Below are 22,164 nucleotides of genomic sequence, written 5' to 3'. Positions count from 1 at the left end.
CCTTTGGCTAGCATCTCATTTTAGAATTTGTGTTTCTCCCAGGGTTTCCAGATTGGCGGCAGTATCCCTGTGCACCTTCTTAACATCCAGCTAAAAAGGAGCTTATGATAAATAGCCTATGGCCTGGACGTGCTGGGCTGCAAGCTATGATGACATGAGTCTGTCTTCCCTTTTCCAGTTGTTTGACCAGTGCTAAAATTTCTGTGTGCTTTATAACAGCTGTATGGGCCAAAGCCTCCTATCTTGTCTCCTGAAGGGACAGTTTGCAGAGGATGTGCGCAGATGTGCTCGGTGCTCTTGTCTCATAGGCGTAAGAACAGGCAGGCTTAGGCCTGGGCTGAAACCTGGGAATGGGGATTCCTCTCATTCTGCTGCCTCACACACATTGCTTGCTGTGTTCCCATCTGGCACCTAGCCTTTGCAGGGAGGGGGAAGTCCTAATGCATTGTTGGGGGCAAAGGAGGCTGCAGGGATGTGCATGGAGTAGCTCGATTCTTACTTTTTAAAGTTTGTTGAAAGAACAAATGCAATAACCAAAAAAGCAAAACCCCCCCCCCCCCCCCCCCCGGAAACGCCTTAACTGGATGCCCACCTTTGCGCTTTTAACAGTCTGCTTTGGATTTCAGGGGTGAATTTCCTGGGCAAGGCAAAAGTTGGGGGGCAGGCAGGATGAGACTTTCTTCCCCACTAGCACCACCTGGATCAGGATGTAATGCTGAGCATATGATGGAGGAAGGTAGGATGCAGCTGTACTTGATGCAGCATCAGTCTGCATTATGTTCAGTGGCAAATTTAGCAGAGAGGTTGAGGGCTGCATGAACTTTGCAAATTCAACAAAAAGCTCTTGAGCATCAAAATTGGCTGAGAGAGACTGGCAGGTAGGTCATCTTGTTTCTGAATAAAAAGCAAGCTCTGATCACAAAGCTGCAGCCTTTCACCATGGTTCATGAATGTGTTAATGGGCATTTCTGATTCTGTGTAAGCTAATTTACTAATTGTGTCAAGCTGGGTGAGAATTTGCCCGTAGCAGGAATTTGGAGCCCCAACTGCTGGCTTTTGAAAGTTCATTGTCTCTAATCTGAAGAAGAGCTTGAAAGGCCAGCTCTTTCCATTCAGCTAATTTATTGACATTAAGTACAATGTACCTCTCCAATTTGTTGTTGTACTGCAGTAACTGAAATGAAACAAAGTGAGCGCAGACTTGGACATCTCTGTTTATACATTACACTTGTATAGTGTTTTATAAAATTCCATAATCTTAATTTTAAATAAGTTCAAAAATATCAGTTTACCAGATGAAGAAATCACCATAACTGGTATAAATCTGGAAAACTTATGTACATCTTTTCTTAAGAGGAAAGCACACTAATCATGTAAGATGGTACAAAGAAGAAAATCTCTACTAAACAGTTGGGGGAAAAAGAAAAGATTTTGCAAAATAAAGGCCACCTGAAGTTTAGTCTTGTCGTAAACACTCAAGTGTCAGGGCAATCTAGCTCCTAAGCTAGACCATTCCTCAGAAAATACCTTTCATCCTCACACACCTGTAAATTAAGATATGTAAGCACCTACTACTGTTTAACATAAAACGACTGAAACGTTTTGCATTCATTAGGGAGTCAACTGATAGCTTGAAAGGAAACGTGCTTTTTAGGCACAAAGTATCCTCAATTGTTCAGCTCTATCTCCACGGTAAGATAATGATGTGCTTTCTGCTTGTACAGGCATGGCCCTCCTGGCTGTGTTCTGGTTAGCACACATCCTGACCACCAGGTGGAGGGGCAGTGGGCTACCCCGGGTGAGGAATGGGCACAGTCAAGAGTTGGGCTTGTTTTCTGCTCTTTGGCAGGCTGTGCAGGCTATTTTAGAAGATGTGCCTGGGGCTACAGCGGATATTTGCTGATGTGGCTGATGAGGTCTTCCACTTGCAATCTTGGCCCATCTTCCTTCCTTAAGTGAGTGGTTCTCTGTGAATGTGGTCACTGATGGATTTGCAGCTTTTGATAAGATTTGTAGATGTGTTGCTAATTGCAGGCTCCAACTGATGCTTTTCTCACAGGTGGGGCATTCAGAGCAGCCCTTTCCTGTGGGAATGCTCTTATGTTTCTTGTAGGTGACACCCTTTGTCTTCCCCATGGTCCAGGTGCCACCAGAGTCATTCTCCAAGCAGCTGCCTGCTGTCATCAGTTACACATCTGGGGGTGCCTTGGCATGGAAGGGTTCCTAATGGGACCAGGGGAGCTTACTTGTGCAGAGCCTTGCTCAGGAGGTTGGGTTTTCTTAGCATATATTAAAATATAAAGTATTTATCTCCTCTGGTTATGGGACACTTTGCTACCCCTCTGTCGCATTTGGCTGAAATTGTCCGGGAGGTTCAGCAGTTGTGGAAAAAGAAAGGGAATGTGTGTGCACACATAAGTCTCATTTCTTAAAAGAGAAACCCTCCCTCCCATCCAAAGGACCTTAATAGAGAAGTTTTCTTAAAGTGAGCACAGTTGTTTTGGCTGACTGCTTTGGATATTATCTTTGAAATGATTGACTATGTTAAATCATGATAATTAGGTCTGACCATTAACCTCCCACAGAGCTGATTACAGGGATGGGGGTGATGAGGAAGTTTTTTATTTTTCTTAGTGCTATTGTTTCAGTCTGTTTGCAGAGTAAACACGAGTGTGTCGGTTGATTATGCTGCAGGCCATCTCTCAAGGCAGAGGAGACGGCTATTTAGTTTTTTAGAGGTGAAAACCTGGGTTTTAGAGAAAATGTGCTCTGGGAAGGTGTTGGGGAGGCTCTAGGTCTATGCACCTGTGCCTTTCCAGCCATCCCAACTGTTTACTTACTGAGTGGCTGTTCCTAGAGCATTTATCCTGTTTACTTTAGCTTCTCCCCTATACAATCGTATGTAACACCTCCGACGGGCAGCACTCTCTTCATTGCTTTCAGATTGTCTTGACTAAGTTAGAGCAGCACAGATTGACTCCTCCCCTCCAGCATTTCTGCAGACAAGCACAGCCCAACTCTTACAAGGTGTGTTTTTAAAGGGCAGCTCACCGTCTGCCTGTAGTGCTCATAAATCAGTTATGACTATCGCACGGCTGTGAGCACTCCGAGTAACAAAAGGCAGTTATTGATTGTAAGGGAAGATTGCTACAGGAAGGAGAGCGAGCGGTATTCTGTGTGTTGCAATGGGCAGCTGCCCATGCGGTGAAACAGCCTGGGTTTAGCTGAAGGGGAGCTTTGTTGAGGAAAGGAGAATCCTTGCCTGGAATAATTGCCTCTGAGCCAGGGAGAATTGGCTACTCCAGAGTGGGAACAGGCCCTCAGCTACCTCTGGCACAAACAGCGGGGCTGTTGCAAATCTGATTTGAGTCGTTAACAATAAGGCATTGAAAAGGCAAGCAGACCTAGCAGTTCTCTCTCTCTCTTTCTTTGGGCTCCTAATTTATGCTTCAGCTTCACTTGCTGAAGCAAACCTGTAACAACACAAATGTATCTGTGGAAACAAGAAGGACAAAAATCTTTAGAAGAGACAGCAAAAGACCAGGCAGAAAGGCCCTTGGAAAAGAAAGGAAGCTTCTAAAAATCCAGATATTTTAGATGAAAGGAAAATATAATCTAAACTGTAATTGTTGGCTGTATTCTGTGATTTGAAGCTATGAAATGCTCTCTTCCCCCACAGAGCTCATAAAACAGTGCTTTGTGTACCAGATGGATTGTTTTGTTTTTCATTAAATAAAGAAACTTGTAAACAGTGCTCTGTACCACAGCGATGATAATCTCCACCATCCCCCTCTTCTTCCTTAAACACCTGAGCACGCACTTTGCGGGTAACCTGCGCTCAGGCTGCAGCGGAGCCCTGGGCGAAGCCCCAGCTTGCCGGTCACTGCGGCTTGGGGGCCAGGCAAGACATGCTCCCGGCACCCGAGAGCATTTACCGTGTGGGTTCAGTTGTGCTTTTATCAAATCGTATTTCTGAAATCAAATAGAAGGCTCAGTTGCACAGTGTTTGAATGCCGCTCTCTGTGCAGTAGCGGCAGTTGGTTGGATTAGGTCTGTGGAGCTGGCACTGCCACAGGTATGGGAGAGCAAAAAGAGGAGGCTGAATAATGAACAGTTTTTATGTAGAAGATGGCAAGAAATGTTTTATGAAGGTCACTAGGAATAACTGCTGGTTTCGCTAGTTAAGTCTATATTTGGTTATTCTGCCATCTTTGCAGCTTTCAAATGTGTAAGGTGTAATGTGTTAAAAGTTTCATCATGATCCTTGTAACTTGAGCCACAATTCTTGACAGTGCTCTTGCAACATGGGCTAAGCAGCACACCCCTCACTCCACTATTTCCCTGCCTAATCTGTTTGCCTACTATCTTGTGTAATAGGAATGCAACTTTAAAAATTTTTTTTTTTGCATAGCTCTTTTATCCATAAGTTTATTGAACATTTACAAAGGCAGTGTAAATTTCAGCCATAGCTGCAGTGCAACAGCTTCTCTCGCGATGTACACAGGCAGTAGTCAGTTTGTACCACTTTCAGGCTGGTGGAAACTGCTCTGCTGCAAATCCCACTTACTAATGGTCTTGTGTGTATTGCCATGGGTCTGTAACTAGATGTGGTGAGTGATAAACTGTGAATTGAGACCAAATATGTTGACTACTCCATCCACTGGACCCATTGCTCAAGTCCTATTACAGAAAACCTCTCTGAAATCACAGACAAATTGCATTCCAAAAGCAGAGAATAGCTCAATTATAAGGTGTACCCAGTTATTAAATACCAAACTATACTCTGTTTAGGTGAACACTAGATTAGTATTAGATACTTTTTCTTTTTTTTCCATTCATACCTTCTTATTATAACTGATTTCAGTTAAATGTATTTTTTCCTAATCAAGTGTACATCTAGCAAAAATACTGGGGCAAAATGTTCTTATGCTGTTACTTCCTTTTTTTCCAAATAGTTTTAAAATATTTTGATAACACTATCTGTATATTAGTAAAAATACATTTGAATTATTATCACAAGGTCTGCACACATTTAATTTTTTTTAAATACTGAAGATACCTAATACTGATGAATATTTATGTCACCAAGTTTAATGCAGAGATGCTTGCTTGATGTAGTCATATCAGTTTCATTGAGCTATGTGATGTTCTTTAACATGCCTTGTGAATAAAATAATCCTTTCTGGATCACCATTTTATTCTTCCTGTCTATGCAGTAACAAGCGACTTGTGGCCTTAGTGCCAAATGACACTTCATTCAACACCAGACGAGCCTACACCAGCGAAGATGAAGCCTGGAAGTCGTATTTGGAGAATCCCCTAACAGCAGCTACCAAGGCTATGATGAGCATAAATGGTGATGAGGACAGTGCTGCTGCTCTTGGCCTATTGTATGACTATTATAAAGTAGGTAACTCCATTGTTATTCATCCCTGCTGCACTAGCAGGGGACCACTCTAAGAGGCATCAAAAGAGCCAGTTTTCAAAGACAGAAGTCCCAGCATCTTGTTTTCTCTCTGATACTTGCATCAAGCACCCTTTCCGTTTTACAAAGCCTGTCTGAGGCTGTTGTGATGTGTTTAGTTCTGGAGATAAAAAACAAAATCAGAATTCCCGTATTAAATCTGCCACTATGATTTTTTTTTTTTGAGCATAGCATTCTTCCTCTTCCCTTGCCAAGAGCATTGGATGAATTAGCCCCCTTTTTATTTGTGCTCGGATACTTGCAGTATTCTTTAAAAAGTGGAAAAGGGGAGGCCTTGTCCATCTGTAGGTTTGTCTGCTTTTCTGGTTCATTCCATACATGTTTTAGTTTGCTCTTTAACTGAAGTATCTCTCATCTGACAGTTTCCCATGTTATTTTTATTTGTATAATGATTGCAGTAGGCTGTATACAAACATATAGTGAGGTCTAGCCCTTGCACTGGAAGTTTGCAGTCTAAATAGAAGGGTGGAGGACAGAAATGGAGCTGGGCACAGAGACAGAGATCTAAGTCAATTTGCAGGGGAAGCACTCGCACACAGTTTCAGTTTATGTCAGGTTCTAAGCCCAGAGCTTTACCTACCATTTTGATACCACCTTTCTTTTTTGTATATTTCATAGTGTTTAAGTAGAGCTATGTTTGAGACTTCTGCTGGAATCAGAGGAGAGTCCTACAGGGTGCATCACTGTGTAATGCAGAAATTTCACCCCAAAACCCAGGCTGACCCCTTTGTACTCTGCAAATGGAAGCAATGTTGCCTATGAAGCACTAAAGTATGAAATTGTTCATTTAATTTAAAACTGTCTCGGTACTCCTGAAGCCACCTATGCCTGCATTGGACAGATGATCTTCTGTGAAAGCCAGCAGAAAAATGCCAGCTCCCCTTGTAATTCATGATGAAGTAGCAGGAATGTAAATTTAAAATTAAAACCCTTTGCTTTTAGTATTTATTAGTATAATTGCTTTTAGAAAATGGGCTTTTCTTTTTAGTCTCTGCTACGGTCATTAAATGAGTGTTCAGGAGAAGGGGTTGTAGGCAAGATGGTTAAATATTACGGTTAAATATTGTTTTAATTTCTTTACTGATTATATTTCAAAAGATGTTCCTTGCTTTTGTGTGTTATTGTTAGTAGAGAAAAGCTTTTCCCACTGAGAAAGAAGAAAGGTCCTTTTCTCTACTTGTCAGAGCTACCACAGTGCCAGACTCTGTGAAGTTAATGTAGATTTGTAAAATTCAGGATGTGTATGAACATCTGGAGTGTTGGCTTCTGTCTTAGTAATACCTTTGTATGTAGCAGGTCATTAATCTGCTGGATTTTTTAAATAAAACTGGAGAACAACTCTTTTCCTTCTGAAAATGATGTTCTGAGAGACATGTCTGTTCCTTGTTCCAGGCAGTTGCAAAAGACTTGGGGTTCAGGTGGAATAAGCCATGTTGCTCTCAAAGCCATTTCCAGCATTCAGTCATAACTATTTCTGTCTTAAACTAGGAGAAGAGGATAACTCTTGTTGATGCTCTCAAACAGGAACTTAAAACCAAACTTAAACCTCTATGCTGTAATGTGGAAAAGTAGAGGAGGACTTCAGTCCACCATACTCTCTTGAATTGCCCTTATTTATCATCTGGCTTATTTATTCTGACATGCTGGGTTATATTCTTGAAATACTTTTTCCAGTCAATAGGAATTATTTGAACTTAACTGTTTGGGTTTTTTCTTTTTCTTCTCCTTTTTCTTCTAGTGATATTTACCTAAACATAGACCCTCCTTCAGGGATAAAGATATGATCTTAACAGGGGAATCAACATGTGCAAACTGTGGCTTAGATCCCACTTCTAAAATATATGAAAGAGTATTTTTAACCAGCAGGATGCTTAATAGGGAGGGAGGATGTCCGTAAGAGAAGGAAAGGCTCTGGCTAGCACTCTCTGACTGTGCTGCTGTCTTGCAGATACAGCAGATATTAACCTTGGCTACTGTAGTGCACCGTAGTATTTTTCCTCTAAATTCAGATATTTTCCTGATATTTCTTTAAAGTATTTAAAGATAAAATGCATAGCTTTAGCCCATTCTTAGGTCTATTCTTGCTCTTTAACCCTGAGTTAACTGCTGTGACGGAGTGGATATACCTTCTTTTGGAAAAGATAGATTAGAAGTTTTAGCTCCCAAATTGCTGGTTCAGCAAGAAAAGGAAAAAAAAAAAATGGTCATGGCAGCAACTTTGCCCTTGGTGATATCGTATCTATGCTGGTGTCAGGAAACCGGTATGTGGGAAGACAGATCTTTTAAGTCACTTGCTGTCAATTCTGAGTCTGTCAAGGGGCCAGATTTGACTGGATTTTTACTTCTCATGGCTGTTGATGCACTCAGCAAAGCAGAAGTCAGTGTTCTCTGATGACATGCCAGCGTGCCCTGACCTGTCCCCATGCTAGGAACGGGAAGGATCCATAAACTTGCCCTAGGTATGAGTCCTGCACCCTCTAGACTGCTCTATAACAGGAGGACTTAGCTGGTGCTTGTGGTTTCATTGAAAACCCTTTTTCATCTGAGCTGAAAGGTTCTCCATGCAGAGCTCATCAAAGCATTGTGTCTTCCTTCTCATCTTTTATTATTCAGTGAAAAGTGTGTGTGTGTGTGTGTTTGGGAATATAGCTTTGATTTTGAGATAGCTTGGCCTAGCGTGATATTCCAAAGATAAGGACACGTAGAAGAGTGCTTTGCTCCAGACTGGTGTGCCCAAGAACTAGAAAAGAAAACAATCCCTACATTTTTTCTCTTTGGAAATTATCTTTTGGTTCACAATCAGTCTCCCAAAGAAAAACAGGTCCTGGCATCTGTGAACTAGACAACACTGATATGGTTACATTTTTCTAGTTGTTGCAGTAGGGCAGTCTGAAGCTGCAAATACCTGACAGTTGCATTTACCTGACCCCATGCCTGGTGTTGTTCTCAGGTTCCCAGAGATAAAAGGCTGTTGTCTGTTAACAAAGTGAGCGATAATCAAGAAGACCAAGATAAAAGGTACAGTATTATTCAAAATCATACACCCAGCTACTAACAGTGTTGATCAGTTGTGAACTGAAGGAACTGTGATAGCCTGAGGGTTTATGGTTTTCTTCAAAAAGATAAAAGAATGAAGACTGTTTGGGGAAGCAAACTTTACTCCTTTTTACTTTTAATTTATTAGAAAAAATTGAACAGTATTATTAAACATGCAGTTTGCAAAGTAGCAGAAAGTTTCATGATTTGTTTGTGTTTTGTTTGGTTGTTTTTGCTGCTGCTGAGATTAGTAAAATCAGATTATATTGACAGTTGGCTATTCGCTGCTTTTCTTTCAATTTTCTTCTAGAGCAAAAAGTGAGTAGTTTGGCCTCAGTAGCCTGATTTATACAGTTTTATTTAACATTACTTAGGGTCTGCCCAGAAGCAAATAAAGTAACTCTTAAAAGCATTCGCTCAAAATGTTTTTCTCACTCCTCAGATTTCAGCCTTCCTCTGTAGGCTAAAAGTGACTTGAAGAGTCAGAGGAAGCCGACTCCTGCCTTTATTAAGACTTGTGGACAAGAGAGTATATATTTATGTAGAAAGAACTAAGTTTTTTACATATAGGAAGCTATATTCATGTGAAATGACAGTGGAGAGAAGCTACGCAAGGTATTTTTCAATGTAACTAATTTGGAACAGCCTTAGATGGTCTCCACTAGCTATGTAAGGTGAAAGTTTAAATAGATAGTAGTATAAATTCACTGTTTCAAAACAGAATATGAAACTTTTTTTGAGGGACAGTTTTTCTTTTGCAAATGCAACAGAAATTCTTAAGTTGAGTGTGATTGACAAAACTGGCCTTCGGTAGAAAGCCAAGAGAGAAACTGTAGTGTCACAACATATCTCCTGGGTTGAAAACAAAGCAGTGTGTTACACCTACTAAAAGTTTTATGAGTTAACAATTTTATGTCAGTGCAACTACTATCAGCAATCAGATTGCTTTCAAGAGCAACCATGAGTAGACATGGGAATGCTGCTGGAGGTTACTTTGCAGCCACTATAGTTACTGATCTACTCTGATACAATGGGATTCCTGGGCTTGCTCTTTCAGAAGAGCATTGGTACCAGAGTTATACAAACAGTAGTGGCCTGTCAACAGCCTGAAAGAGCAGGCATCAGCGTATGAATTTTGCTGTTGATATTCTGCCTATTTCATATGCAAATTATCTACTGTGAGTAATCCATACCTTGCCTTACTCTTTATGCTTATTTTGTGCCTGAAGGTGGTTGTACTGGTGGATTGATTTTGCATCCAAATTATAAGCCAAGGCAAAAGCAACCCCGGATACCTAGAATTTATTGTAACAAGTCATACCGGTTATAGGTCAAATCGAATGTATTATGCTTCCCTGGGTGTCAAAGAGCTCTGGACCTCTCTGCTTGCCTCAGAATGTCTTGCCTAGTATTTGTTAATGTACTACTTCTTACGGCAATGGCCTATCAGAGTTGAAAGATCTCCTTTCCTGGCATCTAAGAATATTAAGCTATTTAAGGAGAAGATTTACTCTTATCAAGACAGTTCATAACATATTTGGTTTTGTCTCACAGAAATTGTCTTAATGCCACGGAAGCTCAGAGTAATTTAAGTGGGGGAGAGAACCGTGTGCAAGTCCTGAAGACAGTGCCAGTTAACCTTTCCTTGAACCAAGATCCTCTGGAGTCGTCCAAAAGGGAATACAACACAAACGTTTCTGGGAGCTCGACACCCATCACGGGGACTGGAGTGACTGTGGTTAAAGCAGAGGAGTTCACCCCTGTTTTTATGACCCCACAAGCACACTATGCAAGAGGAGAGAATGAGGAGCACCGAGGGGTTATCTTTGAACCGTACGAAGTGTCCAGCATTGCTCCCCACACAAATTATCTGAAAGATGACCAGCGCAGTACTCCTGACAGTACGTACAGCGACACCTTCAAAGATGGAGGAACAGAAGTAAGTTTTTCACCTCACATTAGCATCCAAGAACTCAATAAAAAGCTATAAACAAGATAAAGAGATTTGAGCTGGTAAACAAGATAAGGAGATTTGAGCTGTCCACAAGAGCCATTAGAACAGTGATGCTTGTTTCAACAAATTAATCTCTGCTCCTTGCAGTGTTCCTGTCAGTCTGTGCTCTGATTACAGGGGAGCATCATGAGGCATTTCAGAAGACAGTTTTGAAGTTGTTTATTGGAAACTCTGGGAATAATAGATACTGACCTTTTGTCTTCTGGGATATTGTGTCAAGTAGAGGATAGCTGCCGTTTTGAAGGATTTGTTTTCTGTGAGCAAGATCTACCTTCAGACCTATTCATAACAGTAAGAAATAGCAGCCACTTTGTAACTGGGAAATTCTTAATGTCTTCTGAAAGTGCAAATGAGCAGTGGCAGCCTCTGCTGCTAGGTGAACCCAAGTATTTTATTCAGAAGCTGTCTGTTGCACTAAGCTTTACTCTGCAATATGGGCAAGTGAGAAAAAGTAGTGGAATTAGGTGACTAGAGGGAAATGGAAAAGTTAACAGGCAGGGAAAGACGAGGGTGCATGTCTATGTAGGAGAATGAGGAGGAGAAGAGAGACAAGGAGCTACCTTGTAACCATTTTACAGTTACGCTGAGGCAAAGTAATTATACAGTCAGCTTTAATATGGTGAGTACCTTCTGGCTGCTTTTGCCTGCTGCAGAGTAATACAAACAAGCCAGAAATGTAGAACGGTAAAAATTATTTAAAGCTGACAGTACCTCTGCAAATAATTAGAGATATTAGGTGGTAAAACTCTCCTTGGATTTTTCTCCTCCAACTCTTTGAAATTGTAAATGTAACAAAAGTACAAGGCAAGCTATGTTAAGGCTGAATCACTCTGACTGAATATATAAGAAATTTACTGTGTGTTTGTGTATGAGTAGTATAAAAAAGTAAATTGTCTCCACGCAAGCATCATATATCAGGACGCCTGGAGGTGAAATCCATTTTCAGCTACAGAACGCATGTAGATCAACTAAATGAATAACTAATGAAGAAATCTAGCTTGCCATTGAAAAATCAGTAAAATCAAACCTTGGGTTAGAAACACTGCTCTGCATTATCAAATCACATTTCAGCTATTTTTCACTGTTACCGGTAAATGGCTTTTTATGGGAGTCCAGTGGTACCATACCCATGGCTTTCCCTGGGGTGCTGTAGCTGAGTGATTCCATTACGCTGGTTTGTTCTGGGACGCGCTGTTGAGAGCTCCCCAGTCAGTCAGTCAGTCTGCTCTGTGCAGAGTGCTGTTCAATGTGCAAAGTTGTTTAACTTGGAGGTAGAAAGGGATTTTACGTCGATATGGTGGCCTTGCATCCCAAACTCCATGTTACAGTAATTTTGTTACAATGGTAATACTTTGTTACATGTTTTTAAAATGATTGGTTAATAACAGGGTATGATACTTGTCATTTAGGCTTTCTCTGCAGTCTGTGGAGAAAGAGGCAGGTCAAATCCAATTGCCAAAAGTGAGTGGAATGGTTTGCCAGGTGCGCTCATTCCTCTCCATCTTCACCTCCCCTAGTAACTGTATAGGGAGACTGAACAACTGTAACTAGGTCCCTGTCTGTGACCTGGGTGAAGTGTGTGTGCGCCACCATTAGTGGCCTTCCCGCCCCAAACGCTCACGTGCGTGTGGCACGGGAGCAGGAGGAGCTTCCCGACCCTGCTGCAGCCTCACTCAACACTTAGCCTGTCCCTTTGTTTTTTCTCCACTGCCCAAATCCCAGGGTGTGCTTCGCCCCTGTGGCACTCTGACTGCTTCTCCAGCCACGTGCTGTCGCGTAGGGACAGCTGTGTGAAGCAGGTGTGAGGAGAACATAAGGTAAAATGTCAAAACATACCAAACGAGGAGCTGGTGCTAAATTAGTGTTTGAAGTAGGGATACAGTTGTTCTTACTAGTTTTCCTGTTCAGTTGGTGAGAATGGCTGGGTTTGGCTGCAGTAGATTTGCTCTGATACCTGCTCAATTTTTAAACACATTATGAATATGTATTTAGAAATTGTTTCAGAATGTTTCTTGAGTGACGTAGTTCTGTTATACTGAAGGAGTGCTGAGTTTTTATAGATCCTTGTGGTAATAGACACTTCAGTCAATCACTTGCTATGTTCTTTGGATACAATCTTAACAATTATATAAATATACCTTTCTCATCTTTCATATTCTCATTTAGCTGTGATTAATTTATTAGTCCTTTATAGTATTGACAAAATTTTCAAGGATAGGTAAGAAAATTAAATGTTTTTGACAATTTCAACCTCTAGCCTTTATATAAAATGTGCCTTGCATGTCAATATGAGACCATCTTTATTGTAATACCCCTCAGATGTTAGATTTCTTAGATATTTAGCTTATCTATTCTACTGCTTGTGGATCCTTGACTTTTGATCTTCAGGAAATATTCCTAACCAGTAGGTAATACCTTTGCACTTAACTGGATATTTGTAGTGGCACAATTGTGCATAAAGTAAAATTAAAAACTGTTTTCAAAATTGCCCGAATTGACACTTCTGGAAACAAAACATCTTTTAATTGCTAACTGGTGATCACAAAAGAAATCCTGGAGATTAAATGTAATGATGCATCAGTCAATCAAAGAGACATCAGCAAAAACATGTTTCAGGCAAAAGGCAAGCCAAGAAGAAGCAGCAAGGCTTACATAGTAGAGTATGAATGGGTTTGTTTGCTCAGAGAGACAGAGTACAAATCCTTGCTTAGTCTGTGCGAAAAGATTTCATTTTTTCAGAATTCTACCTCTTGATGTAATTTTTTAATAGATGAGTTTTCATTTTTTAAAGAGTCACTGTAGGTCTCCTTTCGTCTGGTAAAGTGTGTGTTTTGCTCAAACAGAATCTTGCATTGAAGGTAAAATACTTTCTTAGTCTGTGTCACCGCTCTTGTTCAAAATAAGCAGTACAACAATGTAATTTTTTGTCAGCATTTCATTGTAGGCCTTAAGGACAGCTGACCACACATATTTTTAAGTAAAGCAAAACAAAACAAAAAGTGAGGGGTCCTTAAATAAACATAATTCTACTTCTGTTGGCATTTGCATTTTGATTGTATCAAACTATATTTAATTGTTGTTTTTATTTTTCAGAAGTATCGCAGTGTGTCAGTGGGGGCTGAAGAATATATTTATGAACAAACAAGGTATGGCATAAGCTTTGAAATGTGTTGACTGGCATCACGTAGGAATGTATGGAGGAGAGGCTGCCTGTTTCCACTTCCCACCCTCTCTTTCATCACCCTGGGGCACCTACAGGGCTCCCTTGATGCTTCCCAGCATCACTCTCCCCTTCGTCTCCTGCGCATGTTAGCTTTCATATCTGACCAGTTTATATCTTCATCTGTTATCTTCCTTCAGCATTGTTTTAAGTTAGTAACTCCTCTGAAGCCCCCCCAGAGATATGCGAGATTAAAACTGTTAAGAGAGGTCCCCCAGGTAGCAGGGCACAGCTTTGACAGCCAGGTCATGGAAAAATCTCCACCTTTCAGGATGGCAGGGTACACAAGTCAGATGTCCAGGATGGTTGAACTGGCTCCACCAACCTTATGGAATTCCCATCTTCATTTTTGCCTTCTGTTTTCTAGTTGCTCCTGGCATGTTTTCTGGGAAACCCTCTGTCTTTTTACACTGCTTGTTGTGGTACTTCATGTTTACCTATAAAATAATACAAAGTATCTATTACAAACCATGTAAAAACCCCTAAGAATCTCAAAAAGTTGTTTAGAATGTTTCAAAAATTGAAGTTTGAAATTAACAGTGTCGTCCCTAAGCACAGAAAAATGCATGCGTAGAATGGGCAAACACTGCAGAGTCACTTCAACTAATAAGGACTATGATCAGTTAAGTTTATAAGCTGATGCTTCATTTCGTGCTTGTGAATAGCTCTGTTTGTATCTGAGAGATTGCTCTCACTTTGGAAATAGGAACATGCCTACATATCGTATTTTTCCTGGAGTAGGCATATGACTGCTTCTGTAGTGCAGGTTCCTTATGGCTTGATCTTTTTTCTGAGGAATATTAAAATAATCATTAACTGCAGTGAGCTCCAAAGTGAGTCATTATATAGGCAGTATATATGAAACAGATATTTAGCAAAGACTGCTCACTTGCTACTCCGGATATTTATAAAATTGAATCCTGAAGCATCAGTATTGTTAAGAATTCTCAAACATTCTTTCATACTGTGGCCCAGGTCCATGTTAGAACAAAACCTTCAAATGCGCACTAAGAAAAATTAAATACATCTTTCCTGGGCGTTACCTGGAAGTGATAGGTGCTCAGAAATGAGAACTTCAGATTGAAAAAAAGAAGCGGTGAATATGAAAGTAATTTGAAGCCTGATAGAAGATCCCTTAATGACTACACAGGGCTTTAGTTAAGACTCCTGGTGAGATTCAGAATAGTATAATCATTTGAGTGACTGCAATAAGTTTTAAGGGTAATAGTAATCCTCCTGCTATAGGGCACACTTTGATTGCCAGCTGGGATCAAGAAGAAAATTCCCAGGTGGTACCACACAGAGACTGCAAAATTGGCCAGGTGCAGTGTGTCTGGGATTTACATTTTTTGATGTCTTTCTGAAACATACAAAATTTGGAAACAGAAGACCAGACCGTGGCAGAGTGTAGGCAGCTCTGTTAAGACACTGTGTGTCTGACTTTGGTTCATCCTAAGCCCTTCTCAGCACACATCCTCATTAGGGTTTCTGTCTGGTGGGAGGTTTTGAGGTGCGTCTCCCAGGGCACTCAGTGTGCTTTGGTATGTGTCACACAGCTGTCTTGCAGCGTGCAACCTGCAGTCCCTTCCTGTGACACTAAGCCAGAGGATGTGCCCCCCCCACTAACGATTGGCAGTCAGTCCATAGGGCAAGCATATACAGCAGGATGGGTGCTGGGTCTGCAGCACCGGTGGTTCTTGCTCTTCCAGTCCGCTCGGACAGGGACGTACAGCTTGCCAGTGTCAACAGAGCCTCTGTTCCCCTTGCCCAGAGGACAGAGGGACTGCAGCAGTGCACACCATGGTGGGCATTAGCGGAGGGGATCACAGTCCCCTTCATGCCGCCTTCCCACTGTGCTCGAGAGCCTTCGTGTTGGCAGCAACTGTGTTGTTGGGAGGCGCTGGTTCTGCCATCTGTGGTTTGGATAGGTATAGGTTAGTGTTTGCTTTTTACCTTAGTTTTGCTTTGATTTGTAACTTTTAAGCAACTAGAAAAATGACTGGATTTCCATTTATAAGCTAAGAAACACTTAGAAATTGTCTTCATTTGACTGAATGATTGATGCTAAGCTAAATAATTGGTACTCAACTGTCTGAAACTTCTTCCTTTGGATGGAAAGGCAGTGGATCAGGTTCTTTTTTTTCTTCTACCTTCTTTTCAAGTGAGGATTTAAATATTATTATTATTCATGCATTTTAGTGATTTTTTTTTTTTCCCCCATTGGATAGTTAAAAATGTTTTTGTCTTCCCCTTATTTCCAGATTGCTATGGCAGTGTTACGATGATCCAGAGTATTTGCTCGAATGAGAAATTTTAGGGTACACTGGTGTTTTGGACCAACATATTCGTCCTTTTGGTTCTAATTCAGCACTGCTTGAATACTTAGCTGAATTAGGACTTTTGTGAAAATGCTTCCCCTGTATCTCCAATTTGTGAGGACATCCTGCAAGTGACTCCTTGCATTAAGCTTCCTGTGGTGACCAAATGCAGTTTGACGAGAAGGTTTATTCTGCAAGGTTAACATTATTTTTCATTTAAGAGAATGTGAGGAGCTGCAGGCATATTTTTATTGGATTATTGTTCAAGCCCGTTGTTGGAAGAGGCGGCTGGAAGAGGCTCTGTGAGAACTGTGTTCGGCTAACAGTTCACTAGTTAATGGAGCTTTAACTTTTCATGGTTTGAGAACTGCTTTAAAGGTGGAAAGTTCTCCTGTGAAGGGGAGGGTCTTTTCTAAAATCTAACTTCCAACACAAGAGCAAACTATCTTTTTCTCTAATTTTTGTCTTTTTCTAAAGGGAGGTTACTCGATTGCAGATACAACTAAATGTAGGTACTTTGTTCTGTCTGATTAATTTTGAAAAGAAGGCTTGTAAAAACCTTGGCTGCATGTTGTCTTTAAACAAATGAACCTACTGTCCCTTCTAGTTGTATTCCTTTTCTCCAGCGTGCTGAAAGTAGCAGTTGGACTTTCCAGTCTGTGTCCATCTTTTGCAACCAGTTTTATTCTGGGTTTTGGCTTTTTTTGGTTTTGGTTTTGGTTTTTTTTTAATTTCTCTTTCTGTGACACTTCTAAGTTTAAATGTCTGTGGAGGTAGCTGATTTTCTACAAATCATACTGAATTCCCCCCTGGTATTTGACACTCTCACTGCGGGGTACATAGTCTTGTACTTCATGATGGTTCTTTTCAGAGAAAGTAGAGATGTAGCCTTTGATGCAAGAGACTTACAGTCCAGATACTTTTATGCTTGATTGTCAGATCTGATGAACTTGAAAGAAGAAAATGCATTTTTAAATACCTGTGTGATGTTTTCCTGGAATTTTACTATTAGTGTCTTATGCCTTGCTTATACAATGCATGAAATAAGTAATAAATGGGGACAAAGAGAAAAGGAGAAAGTTATATGGATTTTGTTGGTGTTTTTCTCCCTGTCTTTTCAGCAGCACTTTTCAGTATACGCTAGAAGCTACCAAATCTCTGCGTCAAAAGCAAGGGGAGGGGCCCATGACCTACTTGAACAAAGGACAGTTCTACGCCATCACCCTGAGCGAGACGGGGGACAACAAATGTTTCCGGCATCCCATCAGCAAAGTCAGGGTATAGTTCAATTTCTTTCCTAGAGGGGAAAGGATTTCTGCAGATAAATGTAGTTGTGGTTGGTTGGTTTTTAATAATTTTTCTTCTTGTGAGAGAGGACAGAGCAAGCTTACCCTTATGCCCAATGTAAAAGTGGGAGAGTAATAATGATGGTGGTCTCAAATATTTCTGGGTCCATTTTTTTCCAAGTGTGATCTTACAAGTTAATTATATACGTATCTGTGCAGTTAATGGTTTGGCAGAATAGTAATTGCCCAGATATTGCACTTGACATTGGTGAACTTATCATTGCCGTAATTAAAGAAAAAAATCAGAGAACTGCTACATCTACTATATAAGTCCATCTTGACTCACTCTTGCACTTCAGGGGATGCTTTCTAGTGCATTTCAGATAAAATGTGAAGAGTTGAAGCCATCCTTTGCGGCATAAATTTTAAACCACTCACATCATATAAGTGTGAGCTTTCACTTGATATTCACCCAGAAGTATGACCAAATGGATGATTTCCATCTTAGATTCCATGGGTAGAACTGGAGCTTGGGTATTCAGCAACATCTGCCTGGTGAACAGGCCTCCTGATTTTCCTGGTAATATTTTTGAGTAAGCAAATCCTAACCCAGTAACCTTGGAATGAACAACAAGCCTCAAAGTTGCTGCCCTGGAAATTTCACCCTGAAGCTGGAAGGGCTGCATATGTATGAGGCTGCAAAAGTGTTTCCATCCAAATAAATGTACTCTAAAAACATAGTGACTTTAGTCGTAGGAACCAATGAAAGTCAACATGAGCAGTGAAGCAGACAACAACTATATGTTTCTATCATACATGAAGTTTAGGGAGACTCTTCGGAAAGAGAGGCAATGATTTGTAAACCTGAATAGCAGTTAATTTTTAGCCTGGTTTCTTAAGGACATGAGGCTGATGATGGCGTTTTGTTGTTGGCTGAAGCTGATGTAAGACTTCTATGCTGCTGAAAAGTCTCTCTCCCTGCCACCCACCCATTCCTTCCCCCTTTGTGCTGCCAGCTCTAGCACTTATACAGCTGAAACGGGAGTCAGGAGCTCACTGGTCTTGCTGAAAACCAGTCCTCCTAAGTCTGATTCACTGCACAGCCAAATGAGTTTTGAAGCTGTGGCAGCAGAAGGGTGGACATTGTAAAGGAGAGATGAGACCATTTCTTTTGGAGGACCTACAGTTTACAGAAGATTGTGAAACCAAATGCAACCTTCATGATCATGTTCTGTTTGCCAGGCCCCCAGCCAAACAACTGTTGAATTTATTGCCAATTCCATCCAAACCTGACAGACGGGCAAGAGGTTTTGAAGGTATTAAACCTCTACAAGTTCCATGTAAATGCTTCACAGAGGAAAAAGATTAATGCTGTCCCTGGTGCAAAAGCTACAGTCTGCGCTGCCAGTTCTGGTTAGTGCATCAGCTGGCCAGCTAGCACATACCTGACAGCCAGCCAGTATGCATATGCATAACTCAGGACTCATGCACAGCATGTACTGCCTTGTGCTCATGCAGTAGCTAGACATGGAAGAAGCAGTGACGATGTTTGGCTTTTATAGGTGGAATGGAGAAGGTCAGAGAGCATGTGAAGGGTTATGGTGGTGAACATGAATCAGTCGTGATCCAGCTTCTCGGCTTCTGAAACAGCTTGTTGGTGTTTTATGAGCTTTGTGACTCAGGGTTAAAGAATGGAAACAAAAGAGGATATTTAAAAGTGAATTTTTTTCCTCTGTGATTTTTATTCACTTCAGTTTACCTAGTATGAGCATTTTTCATTGTTTTGTGTTTTTGTTTTGCTTGCCTACAGCAGGCCTTTTTTAAAAAGCCTTTGTTACTTATGTGAAGTTTTGCATAAAGTTTCAATCTGTTTCCTTTGAATCACACAGTTTAACAAAGGGAATTCAGAACTTGAACTGAAAAGCTCGGCAAATCCCAGTAAATAGTCACACTGAATTTGTCATTAAATACACGTATGCAAGAGTCCTGCTCCTGAGAAGGGTATCTGGACTATACGCTAAAACTGAAAATGTCCTGCCTTTAGCCAGTAAGCCTAAGCTTCGTAACAACATGTCCCTTTACAGTGTAATGTCATCTTCCAGAGTGACAAGGAATCTGAACTCCAACACTTAGACTGGACTTGGATCAGTATTGGAATTGGGGATCCTCTGACTTTGAAATGACCACTTTTTACTTAAGCCAACTTAGGCTTCTTAAATCTAAGAATATGATTAAATTTTATATGGACTATCAAGAATATAATCCCAGGCCCTGCATTATTTAGAGCTACTTTTTTTCTGCCCTGAGATTTTAAATGCATTGCAATATTGGACTGGAATAAAAAACAGCAATCTTCTGCAACCCAAGTACTGGGGGAGGGTGGTGACTGGATCAGCATTAGAGGCGTATGGGAGATGTTAATTTTTGTGTTTCTGACTGTTAATTACATGTTAACTAATGCAAGTTCTGTTGATTTTCTTAGAGCGTGGTCATGGTTGTTTTCAGTGAGGATAAAAACAGAGATGAACAGCTGAAATACTGGAAATACTGGCATTCTCGGCAGCACACAGCTAAGCAGCGGGTCCTTGACATCGGTGAGTGTAAGAGGATCTCCAAATGTTTCAGGGAAGATTGCAGAATGTGGAAATCTCTGGTACCTTGCATAGGGACGTGGTGGGATACATTGGCAATGGCTGCAAGGCTTGTACCACAGTTTTTAGCAATGGCTCATCCCTGCTAGGACTGGGCTATGGGGTCTATGAAGCATGACAGGGATCATGCAGAAGGAATGGTCCTCAGTAGTCACAAAGAAGAGCTGCTCCTTGCATGTGTACTTAATGGTGTTCCACCTTCTGCTGCTGGGAAGTCGAGGCACCTCCTCAGGAGTGGTAGAGTTTTTGTTTCCTTTAGTTTTTCAAAGGCTGATCCACTCTTTGATCCAGTAACAGTAGCAGCCCACATAACAGTTATGTTAGCTGATCTGATGTGTAAGTGCAGCCTGAGAGTGAAGATGCCATCATTATGGTGACTGCAAAGGAGCGCACAGGACTCCTACGCCCCCAGTTTTTGAGTCTTCTCGGTGTCAGAGAGAAGGGAGGGAGAAGCAAGCTCTGGTGTGCTATCCTAAGAGACCTGTTTACCGTTCGTCCCATCTAAGGTATTTACGAGCCCATTTCAGCCACAACTGCCCTATCCACATGCTTGGGAGATTTTAGCGGAGGAAGAACACGTACCTGCTGCCAAGGAGCCTGAAGTTGAAATCTGTGGGAGTGTCTAGACATCAAGCGCTTCTCCCCTCCCACGTGCAGTTTACACATGCAGCCATCTGCAGCAGATTCATTCCAGTCAAAGGAGTCGGCGAGACCAAAGCAGACAAAGTCTATCTTGTTTTGACCGCCTGAGGGAACCAAACCATTGAATGGCAGGAATGAGAGGGGGCAGAGAGGAGGGAGAAAAAAAAGCAGGGTTACTTGGAGAGAGTACTGCAAGACTTCAGGGGTGATTGAACAGGGCGATCAGGGAATCGTTTCCTAAGTGGTCTTACTCATGCATTTTGACTTTCAAATGCTGCAGCCTCCACTGAGGCCGGCATTAGTTAAAGTCAAGTGTATTTGGTCAAATCAGCTCTTTCTGAATCTCCTCTCTGCCTCTTGTCTTATCCTGATAGCTCTGACTGAACTGTTTCCCCAGCTCCTTTTTTTTTTTTTTTTTTTTTTTTTTTTGGCCTTTGGGGTAGTTAAGGCAGTAAAACCTCCACCCCAGACCAAATGACTCCTATCATGACACGTTTAAAGAGCAAGTATGCAACATCACAGCTATTTCTGAAGGCTGCCTGTTTTTTTGTGCTAGTCCCTACAAGCTTGCAGTGCTAACGCTCATGCCTCCGAAGGTATGTGCTGAGGAGCTTGTTCCATTGCAGTGCCAACACCCTCCAACTCCACCGCACTTGTGGTGTACTGGCACATTTCAGTCCCCTTACCCCGAACAGTCAGCTTATGATGCATATTCTGTAAAATGGCGCTCTGCAGAACAAGTGCTGTGCATGAGCTGTGTGTTTATCTGTGTTAAAGTGAATGTCTTTTGTGTTTCCATTAGTTTGAGATTAAATAGGTCTGTGCTGACTTTTGAGGCACTCTGGCGCTTATTTTTTATTTGGACTGCAAACATGAGCAAAGCCTAGTGTAGTAAGACTTACTGATATAGCACTCCCTGTCAGATGTAAGAACTGTAAGGGCACAGTTCACCTTAGTGTTTTCAGAAGAAAGACCTAGATGTTGCTCAGTAGTGTTTTCTTGAGAACAGCTGAAATACGGCCTTAGCTCTTACCAAGTACCATAGTTCTGAAGTACATTTCATTTTCTTTGGGACTTACATTGTGGATATTGGGCTTATTACGGCAGAATGGCTCCCAGCTACATTTCCCATAGAAGCATCAAGCTGTGTTTAGCAAAATCTTCCAGTGTTATCATCAGATGATCTAACTGAGCAACTTCATCCAAATTTGAAGTTGGCCCTGCTTTGAGTAGGAGTAGGGTAGGAGTTGAACCAGATAACCTCCAGGGGTCCCTTCCAAGCTAAATTATTGTGTGGCTCTATGAAGATTTCTCTTTACATTAAAAATTCACATCCTTGAAGGGCTTCTGTAAAGGAATGCTGAGTTAGCATCCAGGTCCTGTGTAGTTAACAGAGAGAATTAGGTGTCTATGAGGGAGATTAGCAAATGCCAGGGTACACCATGGAGAACCATTTAAACAGGCAGTGAGAGAAGCTTGCCAAGGACAGGGGTGTGTATCAGATTTGTCCCA

The 22,164-nt window shown here is 41.3% G+C and overlaps 1 protein-coding gene across 1 annotated transcript in view; it reads left to right on the top strand.

Annotated features, from left to right (window-relative positions):
- Positions 1 to 22,164, top strand: part of GRHL2 (grainyhead-like 2 (Drosophila)) — a 64,904-nt gene that overhangs the window by 6,633 nt on the left and 36,107 nt on the right. The window contains exons 2-7 of the mRNA XM_010577136.1: positions 5,217 to 5,406; positions 8,436 to 8,503; positions 10,076 to 10,460; positions 13,629 to 13,681; positions 17,195 to 17,351; positions 19,842 to 19,953. Of these exons, the coding sequence (XP_010575438.1) occupies positions 5,217 to 5,406; positions 8,436 to 8,503; positions 10,076 to 10,460; positions 13,629 to 13,681; positions 17,195 to 17,351; positions 19,842 to 19,953 (965 nt within the window). The remainder of the gene's footprint in view (positions 1 to 5,216; positions 5,407 to 8,435; positions 8,504 to 10,075; positions 10,461 to 13,628; positions 13,682 to 17,194; positions 17,352 to 19,841; positions 19,954 to 22,164) is intronic.

This window comes from Haliaeetus leucocephalus, unplaced genomic scaffold, assembly GCF_000737465.1.
Source record: "Haliaeetus leucocephalus isolate CR32 unplaced genomic scaffold, Haliaeetus_leucocephalus-4.0 Scaffold555, whole genome shotgun sequence".
Classification (NCBI taxonomy): Eukaryota; Metazoa; Chordata; class Aves; order Accipitriformes; family Accipitridae; genus Haliaeetus; species Haliaeetus leucocephalus.
This window is presented reverse-complemented; position numbering and strand designations above follow the sequence as displayed.